The 15284-nt window shown below is 42.1% G+C and overlaps 2 protein-coding genes and 1 long non-coding RNA gene across 11 annotated transcripts in view; 2 read left to right on the top strand and 1 right to left on the bottom strand.

The window, feature by feature from the left end:
• LOC309354415 overlaps positions 1-15284 on the bottom strand; it is a 161688-nt gene that overhangs the window by 61044 nt on the left and 85360 nt on the right. The window lies entirely within an intron of this gene.
• The window catches only part of COBL (cordon-bleu WH2 repeat protein), a 102249-nt gene that overhangs the window by 29421 nt on the left and 57544 nt on the right, over positions 1-15284 (top strand). For 8 of the 9 annotated variants that reach the window (XM_081883808.1, XM_081883809.1, XM_081883802.1 and 5 more), the window contains 5 exons: positions 432-660; positions 4494-4538; positions 8318-8409; positions 11133-11219; positions 14835-15032. In XM_081883808.1, coding sequence (XP_081739934.1) covers positions 432-660; positions 4494-4538; positions 8318-8409; positions 11133-11219; positions 14835-15032 — 651 coding nt within the window. The remainder of the gene's footprint in view (positions 1-431; positions 661-4493; positions 4539-8317; positions 8410-11132; positions 11220-14834; positions 15033-15284) is intronic. The other variant, XM_081883805.1, reaches the window with a different exon arrangement.
• Positions 1-15284, top strand: part of MSANTD3 (Myb/SANT DNA binding domain containing 3) — a 177614-nt gene that overhangs the window by 154528 nt on the left and 7802 nt on the right. The gene's annotated exons all lie outside the window — the stretch shown is intronic.

The following is a 15284-nucleotide window of genomic DNA, read 5'->3' as shown; positions in this document are numbered from 1 at the left end:
CTTCCAACCCTTTAATTCTTTTATTCCATAATAGAAACAAACTGGGCAGTTCTCATCTACAGGCCTTGTGGCCACCTTGTAGGACAAGTTGCTTAGAGTCCAAGGGCTATTATTGCTCATATACTCTCTCTCAATCTAATATTTGAATAACTGCTATCTGCTTCACAATAATTTTCTTTTTCAGCATTGCATATACAGGTATTTCATAAGCGATTAAAATGTGCTGATGCATACCTACACGGAGAAAGCTCTAAGGAATCCTGTTCTGCCTCTGTAATGCCATTCCTGTGCAATGAATATGACACTCCTTGATCTTTCTTTAACCCTCTTGCCAGTATGAATAATCTATTTTGCAACTGCAGTGCAAAAGCACCACCTTCTGAGGAGCTGTGGCTCACAGAGTCTTTCCCTTTTCTATTTTGCTTCCCTAGAAAACAGTGAGGCTGGTCGTAAACTATCTCAAGACACAAAAGGCAGTGGTCCGAGTGAGTCCCGAGGTGCCTCTCCAAAGCATCATCCCAGTGATTTGTGAGAAATGTGAGGTCAGTCAGGAATGCCTTGTCCTCTTGAGAGATACCTTCACTGGGGAGGAACTGGAACTTACAAAGTCATTGAATGAACTGGGAATAAAGGAGCTCTATGCATGGGATAGGAAAAGAGGTAAGTCAATACATTTATTAATGTACACTGAGAAAACTGTACTGATATTTGCAGATGGCACTAATTGGGGTTTTTTGGTGGGTGTGAGGCTGGGGGTTGTAAAGGCATAGGGTTTTTTAAAGAGTACCACTTGTAAGATATGTAGAGCAGCGGTGGGGAATGTGCAGAAAGAAAGAGAGCAAGGAAAAGAAAAAGAGGTGGCAGAAAGAGAGAGAGAAGAGGGGGTGTCTCATCCATTTTGGGCTGTGGCATTATTATTATTATTATTAGTAGTAGTATGCGGGACACGGGTGGCGCTGTGGGTTAAACCACAGAGCCTGGGACTTGCCGATCAGAAGGTCGGCGGTTCGAATCCCTGCGACGGGGTGAGCTCCCGTTGCTTGGTCCCAGCTGCTGCCAACCTAGCAGTTCGAAAGCATGCCAGTGCAAGTAGATAAATAGATACTGCTCCGGTGGGAAGGTAAACAGCATTTCCGTGCGCTGCTCTGGTTCGCCAGAAGCGACTTAGTCATGCTGGCCACATGACCCGGAAGCTGTACTTGGCCAATAAAGCGAGATGAGCGCCGCAAGCCCAGAGTCGGTCACGACTGGACCTAATGGTCAGGGGTCCCTTTACTTTACTGTCTTTTGCAGTCTTCCCAAAATGGTATCTAAGCCCATTGTAGAACTGTCAGGGACCTTCAGATATGATGGTATGGAACTCTATAGGTGAAGGCCTTGGTCCACTAGTAGTTGCTCTTAGCAGTGCCTCCTTCATACAGTGAGTGCCACTGGTAATTTTTGTTCAGAGCTTGGCCCTGGCACATGGCTGCTCCACATCTGTAGTGCACAATGGCACATTGCCTCCATGTTCAATATTGTGCTGGCACCAATACAGAGTTAGTCTTTGGCCTGCCCATTGTCTCACTTAATTGGCTGAAAGGAAATTATTTTGAAATGCTTTACCTGTGGCAGGGAGGTAGACGATCTCCAATATCTCTTCCAGCTCCGTCATTCTACATGAATGATATTGCTTGCCAGATGGGTGTTTGGAACATGGAATGGTAGCTTCCATTGCATAGACTCCATGTTAACAGGCAAATCAAGGACTTTGATTCTTCACATTATCCCTGGCAGACATTAAACTCTGAGATTGTGGTGAAGCTGGAACTAACTATGGAATATAGGGTGCTATATCATACCATATTGCCTAAACAACATGCATGTGAATGACAATGGGAATCTCTTAATGCACGGGGTGCATCTGAACTAGAGTTTAATGTGGATTTGAAGCTGTTTGTCTCTCCTCATCCAAGCCTTCCCTCCACTAAATTTGGATTTTCCCTCTCGTTGGGCAGTCCAATAAGGGGTGAAATATCCAATGTAAAATAAGGTTACCCAACTGTGAAGCACATTGTGTGTGTTGTTGTTTTTACACATGTGGTGACGTTTTGCTGGGTGCTGTCTATTGCCACATGCCCTACTTTTGTTTGGTTTCCATGCCCCAAAGAAAAGGAGGCACCCGTTGTTTTCCACTGATAGTTGCTGAAGGAACATTCATGACACGTTTATATTTAAAACAGCTCTTTAGCGAAGAACTACTCTTGCACAAAACAGCTGTTTTAAAAATAAAATCTACCCTTTTAGGTACAGGAGGCAGGAATGGGAAATTGGAGGAAAGGAAGCAGCAGCCTTTCATGTGAGTGACACCAAATCTTTGTCTGGTTTGGGGTGTTCCTACAAATGTAAAAAGGCATTTTTCCTCATTCTGTCCTCTATCCATCACATGCAGCACCATTTCCATTCTGCTGCAGTTCATATTCCACAAAAATGTTACTTGGTTCGTTGTGGTCAAATTTAATAATGTAATTAATTACCTTATTGTTGAATGACAAGGTAACCTTATTTTACATTGGATATTTCACCCCTTATTGGACTGCCCAACGAGAGGGAAAATCCAAATTTAGTGGAGGGAAGGCTTGGATGAGGAGAGACAAACAGCTTCAAATCCACATTAAACTCTAGGTCAGATGCACCCCGTGCATTAAGAGATTCCCATTGTCATTCACACCATTCACTTCAGATGTGGGGGTGGGGAGAGACATAATAATGAAAAAATAACAACTGCAGACTAGAAAAAAATGACAGTTTCTTGTGATGTTTTCTTCTGATCTATAATCCCTCCCTGGTTTGCCATTCCATTCTATTTATGAAGTGCTTTTACAATAAACCTTATGGTTTGCAGTCTTTGTCTCATGTTGTCAGCAACGTCCTGTCAGTTAGGTTCCTATAGCTGTTGTTAAAAACTGAAGGCCCTCAAACTTCTCCCAGACTTTAGCTAGGATTTGAAACCAACTTTCCTAGAAACAGGTTTTTTCATTCTGTTTAATATATGGTGATAATAATACTTAGCATTTAGAGTGTTGAAAGCACACACATTATTTCAGTAATTTTTACAAGATGGATAGGTACAAGCAATTCTTTTTTCTAAAAAAAAAGTGTTTAGAGGTACTCTCATTTTGATTCAAGAAAATCCCCATTTTATAGTTCAAATCAGAAAAAAATAAATACCATAACTGGACAAAAGTTCAAAGATTCACAAAATGCTTAGGGGTATGCATACCCCTGCGTCCCCCCCCCCGAAAAAAGCACCAGGTATAAGAGATCGGTATAATTATCCCCATATAGCAGATGAGTGGTTAAGGTTGGAGACGGAAGGGGCCATGCCATGCAGTTTCCCATCTTAATCCTAAATGCCATTTTTCCCCTCTCAAAATGTCACTCCCTGCATTTCCACCCTTGAGGGGAAAGGTGAAGGTACCTATCTCTTCCCCTCCGCAGCTGGAGAAAAATAATAATTTGATGGTACCATTTCAAGTGGATAAATGGTCAGAAGGAAAATGGTCAAGTAGTTCAACTCCCTCAAATTCTGTCACTTAAACTTGCAGCCTCCGATAGTGGTTTCACGTGTCTTGAGTTCAATGTAGGGATTTCCTGATTCACAGCTCAATTTCTTAGCCACTATACATTGCAGCGGTTTTCGCTCCGATTGCTTTCATCTGGAAGCAAATCTTTTAGAGTCTTCTGACTGAATTTATGCAGTTAACTGTGAAATAGGTCTGTGAACCTGCCCACAACTGCAGAAAGTAGGCTTTACAAGGGGAACGGGAAGAAGAAAGGGGGGTGGCAGGAACAACGAACGTAAGAAGAGCCCTCCTAGGTCAGTCCACCCCAAAGGCCTGCCTTGTCTAGCATCCTTTTTTCATAGGGGCCAGTTAGATGCCAATGGTCAGCCCACAAGCAGGCCATGAGCCCTATAGCGCTCTCCTACTTGTGATCAGCAGCAACTGGTATACTTCCTGACTTTGGGGTTGGTTAGTAGCTATTGATCACCTTATCTTCCATGTATTTGTCTAACCCTCTTCAATACTGGGCAAATTGGTGGCCATCCCTGCATCTTGTCACGAATTCCATACTTTCACTGCGTTGTTGTGGTTCCTCCAGAAGCTGGCATGTGAAAGAAACTGCCCTGGCAAAACTTAGCAGTTGGGACTTGGGCAGCAAAGGGCTCTGGGGAAAGGCCAATGAAGAGGAAGAGGAAGGTGGTGGAAAATTCAGCCTCAGTGAAATTGTAAGGCAAGCGCCAAAAGAAAAATGAATTGAGTCCTTCTGGTGGGACATGGGGTCATTCTCTGAATCTTTTTATCTTTAGCTGCAGTTTCCTGGTTGTTGATGAGCACCTGCATTTAGTTAAAGTGCCTCAGCCCTGTGACATGCATGAAAGCAAATCAGGCTTTATGTTCTGCATCTTTTAATTATTCCTTTTTCATCCTTTTTGTTCCTGTCCTTTCCAGTTCTTTCATCAAAAGCTCAGTCTGAACCTTCTCTGAACAATAGAGGTACTGTATAATGAGACTTGGAGAGAGAGTTTCCCTTTTATTTTCTTCTTCTTCTGCATGGCTTGGATGATTAATGCATTGAGGTTCACTGTGTAAGACTGGGGTGAGGAATCCGTGGCCTTGCAGATGCTGTTGGACTCCCAGCATCCATTAGCCCCAGCCAGCATGGCCAATGGTCAGGGGTGATGGCATTTGCTACCCAAAAACATCTGGAGGGCATCAGGTTCCCCACACCTAGAGTAAGAGCTACTATTCACATCTTCACACAACACTGGCATTACAAGTAACTTTTCTGTGCGCCTTTAAGCTAGGTTTTGGAAGGGTATGTCAATGTGCGTCTTTAAATATTTGTCCTTATTTGTGCCACATTGATTCTTCTGCACTGCTTTGATTTACTGTTGAATTCATTTTAATACATCAGCATATAGTACAGTTGTACCTTGGAAGTTGAACGGAATCCATTCCGGAAGTCAGTTCGACTTCCAAAACGTTTGGAAACCAAAGCGTGGCTTCTGATTGGCTGCAGGAAGCTCCTGCGGCCAATCAGAAGCCGTGGAAGCCCCGTCAGACATTCGGCTTCCAAAAATAGTTCGCAAACCGGAACAGTTGCAGCATTTGGGAGCCAAAAGGTTCGAGAACTAAGCTGTTCAAAAACCAAGGTATAACTGTAATTCTATTTGATAGGGTTTGGGACAAGAATATCTTAAAATTGTCTCATCCTCTGCATACCCAACTGATCACAGCATTCTGATCCCCATCCTATCAGGAGGCTCATTCTGCACAATGCAGAAATTGGATATTTAGTGCAGCGGCACCTATTCTTTGGAACTCCCTCCTATTAGATATCAGACAGATGTCTTCTCTTTCAACTTTTTGGCACCTGTTGAAGACGTACATATTTCAAGAGGCCTTCTAAGTGGATAGTCTGATTCTAGTTACATTTGCATCGGATTTGCATTGTTTTTGCATCACCACACAGGTGGTGTAGTGACAATAAAGGTTTATTATTTTATTTTTATTATTGTTTTTGAACTGAGATTTTTTTTAAAAAAGTGTGTGTGATAGAATTTGTGTTTATATATGCAGATGATTTAGCCGTTCTTAAATATGTAGTTGCTTTCTCTCTATGTGTTCTGTATTGTGAATCGTTTCGAGATGCCCCATGGCAAGCAATTTGTAAATGAAATAATAATAAAATAGTGCAGGTTGCAGCAAAGTAAACCATTGAGGTCAGTATAAGCAGCGATGCAGAAATGTTCCCTGAAATTAGTGAATAGCTGGCATTTTATGCTGCTGAAAAATTGCTGCATTGTCCACTCATTCACTAAAGGGTATTGGAAGGGTTGTAACGATATAGGCATAATTACTTCACATGCTAGTCCTGTCACAAATATTGTGCAAGGTGGTATTTGTAGAGTGTGAAAAAATCCTGGGTCAGTTGGCTTATTGTACCGTTCTATTAGCATTGTTGTTGATATTTGATGGAAATAATAATAATAACTTACATACGCTAGCATTCTTTAAGATTGCTGTTGCACAATTAGCAGGTATTGGAGAACAGAAGAGGGTCTGTCCTTGACAGAGTGTTTGGAAAATTGCAGTGTTAGAGAATCATACCATTCCATTGAAAGCGGCTTGTGGGTTTGACAGTGACTTTGAAGAATAGTGTTGTTGTTTTGCTACCTCTGTGGTGAAGGAAGACAGACCTGTGGCACCACCAACCGTGCATGGCTCTCTGGAAGGACTTACTCAGCTAATAAGTCGTGCTTGGACTGTGCAATTATGCTTTGGGTTGTACCATATGTATTTTATTTCTTTGGTGGTGGTTACTGAAAAAGTGAATAAATAAATACTGAACAAAGAAAAGGAAAAGAAATGGTGCGTTCCATGGAAACATGGGTTTAAAAAGTTAGTGACACATTTGTGAACTTATTGTGGAATGTATCATATATGCACAATGCGGATGATATTTTCTTGTCCCCTTTTGTAGCCATCAGCTTCACTCTTTATGCACCGTTAAGCATAGCAAGAGTTCGGCACTTAAGAAAGCAGGATTAGGGGGCAGTGTTTGCAAATAATAAAGGGGCAGTGAGGAGAGAAGGTGGTTGGGGGCAGAGAAGCATTAGGGGGAGGAAAAGCTGGTCCAAGACTTATTTCCACCAGAGACAAAGGGCAAGATGATTCACCATTGCATTACATGCACACAATCTGACTGGACTTAACAGCTAGATGGCGATGGGACATTGTCTTTGGTTTCTGCTCGTGGTTTGTTTGGAGGTAGACAATGCAAAGTCCTGCGTTTGAATTACACAACAAGCTAGAGGCCAGGGGTCAGCAACCTTTTCAGCCATGGGCTGGTCCACCGCACCTCAGACCATGTGGTGGGCCGGACTATATTTTGAAAAAATAATAATGAATGAATTCCTATGCCCCACAAATTACCCAGAGATGCATTTTAAATAAAAGGACACATTGTACTCATGTAAAAACACGCTGATTCCCAGACCGTCCGCGGGCTGGATTTAGAAGGCAATTGGGCCGCATCCGGCCCCCGGACCTTAGGTTGCCTACCCCGGAGCTAGACCATGGCTTGCTTCCTTGCAATGTAGTGGCAGCTGGTAAGGAGTGAAATGTCCCAAACTCCTGCAGTATGCAGCAACATGGCTTGCTTACTGTTATGTATTGAAGTCCTCACCCTGGCCACCAGGAGTATCATGTATGTAGTTTTCACTCAGGTCCACGTCAGTTATTTTAGGCGGGAAACCCTGGGTTGTTGTTGCTACAATGTTGACAGCCGGCTGCCTATAAAAGCAGGCCGGTTGAGCTGTTTGCTGTTCAGTTCTGTTCCAGCTTACAAATAAAGAGCTGCTTTAGAAGAATCGCTGTGTCGTCTGATATGTTCGCCCACAACTTAACACTTACATTAAAGCATAGTTTATTCTACCTATAGTTTAATGTGGCAGGCACACCAGACTATTTTGTGTCACATATAATGTGGCCCACAGTTTAGCAGTTCAGCAAACTCTCATCCAACTTCTCCAGAGAAATATGAACAGTTATACAAGGTTCAGTCTGTGGCTTCATTACCAAATGTGTCACGGTGAAACATTTGATATTGACCTATCACGAACTTACATATACATTTGGTTGGGTAAATACAGTAGTGACTGTATGAGAATTTTAGTAGTAGTTCTAATCCTGAATGCTTAAAGTTTAAGACTAACATGCAAGTAAGTAAAGTTGGGTCTAAATCAGTATTTTGGAAAAACAGTGCATGACCTCTCCCTCCTGTGAGCAATTAATACTGCAGTAACTTTGATTAGAATTAATTTGTGTATAAGTCTGTGTACAGTACGATCTCCTCCTGTGCAGTGGTTACATTCTGTGGTGAGCATTTAAGCTCTCTGCCTTGCTTGCTGAACTCTGGGATGCATCACAATATCTTATGTGGCTGGCCCTAGTTTCCACGAGATCTTGTGAGAGCATCCCAGAACTCAGCAAGCAAAGCAAAGAGCTTAAAAGCTCCTTCTGTGCTGGAAAAACCCTGTACAAAAAGAGCTTTCAAGCTTTCCGCCTTCTGTGCTTTGAATTAGTGTGATTTCAACCGGCCAGACTTCAAACGTGTAAAGTTGAAATAGCACTTGTTAAACCTGTGTATGTTGCTATTGTCTTGTACTACTAGCACTGATTTCTGCCCTCAAAGTTAGTAAGCTGATTTTTAAATTCTTTAATTGAGCATTTGTGCTGGAGTAGTTATGACACATTGTGTTGTGTTACAGAAACAAGAAGATACTCAACTAGCTGTGACACAACAGAAAAAGAAAAGAAACGATTTCTGGGATTTTTCAAGACTAATAAAATGAACATTAAGGTAAATGTCTCCCCTCATTTATTGTAGATGTAGATAAGCTTTATTGTACTAGCTAAAGGCCATGACAAGACCATACGGACACTAACAGTTAGTTTAATTTATTAAACTAATTGTTTCCATTGCTGCATGTGCACTCCCCCCATGACTCCTTAGTATATGTTTATAGCTGTACCTGTTAGGTATATGGCTGTAATCAAACTTAATGAATCAAAGTGACTGTTGATGCAGGAAACTACTTTCTCTTATTTTAACAGATATGGCCTAATTCACACAGGATACCACTGTGGTTTTCTTTAGTCAGTGTGTAGTTTGTTTGAACACCTAAATTCAGCCCAGCAGACTAAGAATGGTTTTGTTTTCTGGCATGATGTGAAACCATGGTTTGATGGGCTTTTTTTGAACTGTGGTTTGTTTTAACTATGATTTGGCCCTATGTATGAACCTAACAGCCTTGCTTAACCTTGGTTTTCTTGGCAACCCCACTCCAGACACTCTCTAGTCTTCAGAGGCACAGTGCAAGAGCAGTTGGAAAGCAGTATAAGGTTGGAGACACCTGGCTTGCCAGTAGATGCGAAAAGGATCTAGGGGTCTTAGTGGACCACAAGCTGAACATTGTCAACAGTGTGATGCAGCAACAGCAGCAAAAAAAAAAAAGCAAATGCTATTCTAGGCTGCAACAACAAAAGTCGAGTGTCCCGATCAAGGGAAGTAACAGTGCCACTCGGTTCTGCTTTGGTCAGGTCACACCTGGAATACTTTGTCCAGTTCTGGGCGCAACAATTTAAGGAGAATATTGACAACCTGAAACATGTGCAGAGGAGGGCAACCAAGATGATCAGGGGTCTGGAAACCAAGACTGATGAGGAACAGTTGTAGGAGCTGGGTATATTTAGCCTGTAAAAGAGGAGATTTGAGAGGAGATCACATAGAATCACATAGAATCCTAGAGTTGGAAGAGACCCCAAGGGCCATCGAGTCCAACCCCCTGCCAAGCAGGAAACACCATCAGAGCACTCCTGACATATGGTTGTCAAGCCTCTGCTTAAAGACCTCCAAAGAAGGAGACTCCACCACACTCCTTGGCAGCAAATTCCACTGTCGAACAGCTCTTACTGTCAGGAAGTTCTTCCTAATGTTTAGGTGGAATCTTCTTTCTTGTAGTTTGGATCCATTGCTCCGTGTCCGCTTCTCTGGAGCAGCAGAAAACAACCTTTCTCCCTCCTCTATGTGACATCCTTTAATATATTTGATATATTTATATATTAACCTCCTCTTCTCCAGGCTAAACATGCCCAGCTCCCTTAGCCGTTCCTCATAAGGCATCGTTTCCAGGCCTTTGACCATTTTGGTTGCCTGGAAACGATGCCTTATGAGGAACGGCTAAGGGAGAACTTCCTGACAGTAAGAGCTGTTCGACAGTGGAATTTGCTGCCAAGGAGTGTGGTGGAGTCTCCTTCTTTGGAGGTCTTTAAGCAGAGGCTTGACAACCATATGTCAGGAGTGCTCTGATGGTGTTTCCTGCTTGGCAGGGGGTTGGACTCGATAGCCATCTTCAAATATCTTAAGGGATGTCACATGGAAGATGGAACAAATTTGTTTACTCCTGCTCTGGAGGATAGGACTTGAACCCAATTACTTCAAGTTACAAGAAAGTAGATTCTGAGTAAACATCAGGAAGAACTTGGGTCATCTAGTACAATTCTATGATTCTGCTTTGGGCCTTCTTTCCTTTTGAATGGCAGCAGAGGCAAGCAGGTGTTAGCGGTTCTGCCTTCTTTCTGGCACCCCGTAACATTTCTCCATCTTTTCCATGCAAGGGACCTACCACTTGGCTTGTTCTTCCTTTTGCTTCAAACATAGCCAAAGAAACATTTTTCTTATTTTGAACTTCTCTTGCAAGCCTGAGTTCATTCTGAGCTTCACCTGAACTTCACCCTGTTGGCTACTTCTGTAGACTCTTCCTTCACGATTTCTGCTTTCTTTCATTTCTTATACATACCCTTCTTTCATCTCAGCTCATCCGTAAGCTTGTTATGCAGTCACACCAGTTTCTTTAGGTGCCTCCAACTTTCCTTTCTTGTTGAAATTGTCTGCCTTTGTGCATTCAATATTTTACCTTTAAGAAACTCCCATCCATCTTGCACTCTTTTCTCTTTGAGTATTTCTGACCGTGGAATCTCACTCAGTAGTTCCGTCAGCTTTTTAAAATCAGCCTTCTTCAAGTCAGCTTTCCCTTCCTTCTGTATTATGACACCCAAGAGGACATGATCACTTCCTCCCAAGCTTCCCTGAAACCTTTGCTTCATCAGTCAGTTCCTCTCTATGGGTGAGGACCAGGTCCAAAAGAAATGAGACTCTCCCATCCTGTGGTTTCTGTCAACTGGTATTCAGAAGAAATAAAGAGCCAGCCCTCTGACCACCTCGTAAATGCTGTGTGGACCCGCACATAGTTCATTCCATTGATTATGGATCAGCATTTTGAGCCCAGCATGGGTCTGAGGGGAGCAAAAGGGGAACGTTCACTCTAGCATGTAGCATGAACTGGAATCCTCTCCAGTCCTGGTTTCAGCTCCCATCATGGCCTGCTTTTCCAGATATTAGGCAAATGGTTCCTAGCTTTCCCATCCACGGTGTGTTTTAATGGTCTGTTGTTTTTAGCTAGCAGCGTGTAATGTATTTACCACTTTTGGAGTGGTCATATAGAGTGTTTATTTGTTCTCTAGGCAGAAGAGTGTTCGATGAGGACGGTTGGGGATTATGGCAGCGAAGATCCTTTAAAGTCCACAACAGAAAGTGAACCGTACCTTGATGTAAGTACTAACATATCCTCTGGGTGGTGCTGATGCAATAATTTTAATCAAGCACTAAGTGCAAGCAATTTGAGGTGCAATGGTCAATTTCATAGTTCTGATGGAACTCAGTCCTGTTTAACCAACAACAAAGAAGGGGGTGTGTTATTCACTATCTCATAGAGTCGTTTGGGGCTTTTTTGTTCACAAAACCTTATGATTTAAATTTGTTAGTCTTTGTAAATTTGTTAGACCCTTGGTGGCTTTGCTGCATAAGATTAACAAGGTCTCTCCCCACCCCCCCACCCCGTTATATTATATATTCCCCACAGGGAATACACCCAATTAACCAACTTAGCAAGTTTCTTTATGTCATTAAAATTAAATTAGACCATGAAAAGTACATTCAGTAAAAATAAATCGACCTGGGGTATACTTATCAAGTAGTATAGAAACATAAATATATGAAAAAGATCAGTGTTCCAAAGTTTGTTTGTTTGTTTGTTTGTTTGTTTGTTTATGTCCTCAATACGTTGGCATGGACTCTTCTTATTTGAGTCAAGTGGCTCTCCTCTATTGCCCCCTCAGATGTACCACATCCCCCCCCCGCCCACCCAACAAATTCAGGTTTGTAAAATATTGGGGTCTGGCTGACAAGTTCCATGGGAACAGACAATTTGGCACAGGATTATCATGTATAAAATGTTACAAAAGCTTGGAAAGGAATGGTAGACAAGGGCAAAGATTTGCTAAAAACCTAAAATGGTCAAAGAAAGATAGCAAAAATCCTGCTGGTCACCCCCAGATCCTTAGGCATGGCTAAAATAGTCTTGGATTCAGACTATGAAAGTGGGAGGTGATGATCATCAGCTTTGTAATTAATATATGCATTGCACAGTTAACATAAAATTTAGTAGAATTTCAGTTTGCTAATGACATACTCTGGTATAATTGAATTCCAACTCCAGGTTTTTATGTTGGATCCAGAGAGTTTCAGATAATACTAGAAACTGGCCTGCCAGTTGAAGTAACTGTGGTTTGCATTGTTTAAAATCCTAATGGAAATATATTTGACCAACTGGGGTTAAAAACACATTCAAGACAATTAATCAAGAGTTTCCAGAAGGAGACTTTTTTTGCTTTCCGTCTGGCATCTGTTAAGATCAGATACTGAGTAGAGATTCTTTAAGTGCATATAGATAGAGTCCTTCAAATGTAAACATTTTGAGCAGCTGGCAACAGAGATTAGCAAACCTTGGATGGGAGAGGAGTAATAGTCTAAATATTCTAAATTTAAATAAAACCAAATCAGGACCTTATTCAAGTTCAAGAGACTTAGAGCACAAAGACTGCTAACTGATCACTTGGGTACTTTGATGTTTAAAATAAAATAAAATTCTAATGAATCTCCCACTTCATGTCTTGTCTGTTTCTAAGTTTAGTGGAGCATCTGAGCTGAGTTCAAATTGTCTGAGAGAAATTGGGGTAACGTACTGTTTGTCAGAGAAAGACTATATTCAGATGAGATTTGGACTTGTATATAGTCATACCTCATGTTACGTTTTTTCAGGTTGCGTCCCGCAGCGACCCGGAAGTACTGGAAAGGGTTACTTCTGGGTTTTACCGCTCGTGCATGCGCAGAAACACCAAATTGTGTTGCGCACCTGCGCATATATGGCGCTTCAGGTTGCGCTCTTTTCATGTTGCGAACGGGCCTCCACAACGGATCCCGTTCGCAACCAGAGGTACCACTGTACTTCCTCCTCTTGTGTGCAGAAATTAGCAATTGTCAATCCCAGTTTGTGGCAAAATACAGTTTGCTGTTTCCTCTGAATTAGTAAACTGTGGCTTGTATATTTTCTGATAATGAGAATCATAAGCCACGATGGTGTGTGATTCTCAGCACAAGCCTACCGGTGTACCTGCTTAGATGAGACTAAAAGTATATATAGTCCAGAATGCTGTTCTCCCAGTGGTCACCCAGATTCCTGTAGACATGAGTGCAGTATCACTCACTGAATGGTAGAGTTGGAAGGGACCCCTAGGGTCATCTAGTCCAACCCCCTGCAATGCAGGAATCTCAGCTAAAGCATCTATGACAGACGGCCATCCAACTTCTTAAAAACCTCCAGTGAAGGAGATTCCACCACCTTCCGAGGGAGACGCTTCCACTGGTATTCAGAAGCATACTCCTCTTGATACTGGAAATCATCCAGCCATTGTAATCATCCAGACAGTTGTATCATCCATGAATTCCCCTTTAAAGCTGTCCAATCCAGGTAACCCTCTCCTGAATATTTCTGTATCCTACTACGCATGCTTTTAAAGGGTAGACATTCGTATCGCATTTTATCTAGTGAAGTCGATGTTGCCACTTTCAGTTTTTGCATCTCCACTTTTCACATGCGTTAATTGTGGCCTTGGCCTGTATCATTGTCAAAGGGTTGGGGTGTTATATCTGCACTGGTCTGTCTTGTGGGATTTGCGGCTAGCTGACTGTGGAAAGCAAGCTTCATTGTGCGTCAGTCATGAAGAAAGGAAATTTAGTGTGAATGGAATGAGATATAAGAAGAAATCGAGTGCATACAAAGATATTCACAAGTGGCATTTTTATGTCATGTTGACATTTTAAATATTAAACATGTCCTTCTTGCATGATTTAGAATTAAATTTTTGTTCTTAGAATTCTAACATATTTGCTCAAAGACATTTATCCTTGTCCTTTAAAGGACATGGATGAGTTCTTGGGGACTGAATCCATATTTTTCATGAATTTTTAATGTTTGTAAGATGATAGTGAGGCATGTTTAGAGCATACCAATGAAGACCCATCTCTGATGGAGTGAAGCTGTAAATGCTGTGGTTTTTAAAGGCCTCCGCCAGCTCCCATTAGCTTCCTCCTGTCTCCTTCATGGGACAGCACCCCATTCTGCTCAGGCACAAAGTTTCTATCTAGGAACCCCCTTAGATTTTCCCATCAGGTTGCTAGGGGAGACCCAAAGTCCAGCACAGAGCAAGACACGCCTCTGTGTATCCAGCTTCCAGCTTCAGCCCAGCTCTCACACTCTTGCATGCGCAGCTCCCCTTGGCCTGTTACAAAGGTAAGTTGGATCAAATGAAGTGTTGATGATGTTGAGCTCAAGGGTTAGAGATCAATGAGGATAAGTTTGATCTAACGAAGTGTTGGTGATGTTACGCACAAGAGTTAGACATCTTGTTGATAAGTTTGATCAAACTTATCTTTGTTGATATCTGCAGGAGTCTGTCTAAAGGAACTTTAAAGACTGAATCTTCCTTTTGGGCACAATTTGAATGAGTTTTCTGTTTGTGGCTTCTGTAGTAGATTATTTTTGGATTATTAATATAAGATTTAGAACGTAGAATGGTTTGGTAGTGTTTTGTGTGCTGCTTATGTGCTGCTTACTTTATACTGGTCTACTACGAAAATTGGCAGCATAGGTTCATTGCTTCAACACATTGTATTAGCAGCAACATCTAAAAACACAAGAGGAAATGTTCAAGATGGGTTAGTGTGAGGGGGCATTCCCCCCTTCCCAAGATACATATTTTAGGGACTGACTGTGAAATGTCATATTTAAGAGATTTTAATGAGGTTGTGAATTTATTTACTTACAGGGAGTTGCAACAGCTCCATATTCTTCTTCAGTGGATTCACGTTCCTTTACTTTGGGTCCATCACAGTCTTTGGGGAACATCTCAGCAATTACTGGAAGCACCGAAATGAAAAAGCGGAGAGCTCCTCCACCCCCTCCAGTGGTGATTCCTCAGATGCAGGGCGGGGAGACGAGCAGTCCAGAGAAAGCACCGAGTCAGGTAAGGACTGTATAGCAAAGTGCAAACCGAATCACGAAAACTCAGCACAGTCTATACCTTGCTTGACCCTGGACCCTGATTTGGATTAAGGGCAAGTATAGAAGTGTTTTAAATAAATGAACCTGTTTGCCTAGGGGCATTTAGAGCAGCGAGTGCTAGTCTTCACATCATTATTCAGCCTAGAACAGTCATAGGCAAACTTGGCCCTCCAGATGTTTTGGGGCTACAACTCCCACCATCCCTGACCACTGG

This window comes from Podarcis melisellensis (genome assembly GCF_964234715.1).
Source record: "Podarcis melisellensis genome assembly, chromosome: 13".
Classification (NCBI taxonomy): Eukaryota; Metazoa; Chordata; class Lepidosauria; order Squamata; family Lacertidae; genus Podarcis; species Podarcis melisellensis.
The sequence above is the reverse complement of the archived record's forward strand: the minus strand, read 5'-3'. Positions and strand labels throughout refer to the sequence as shown.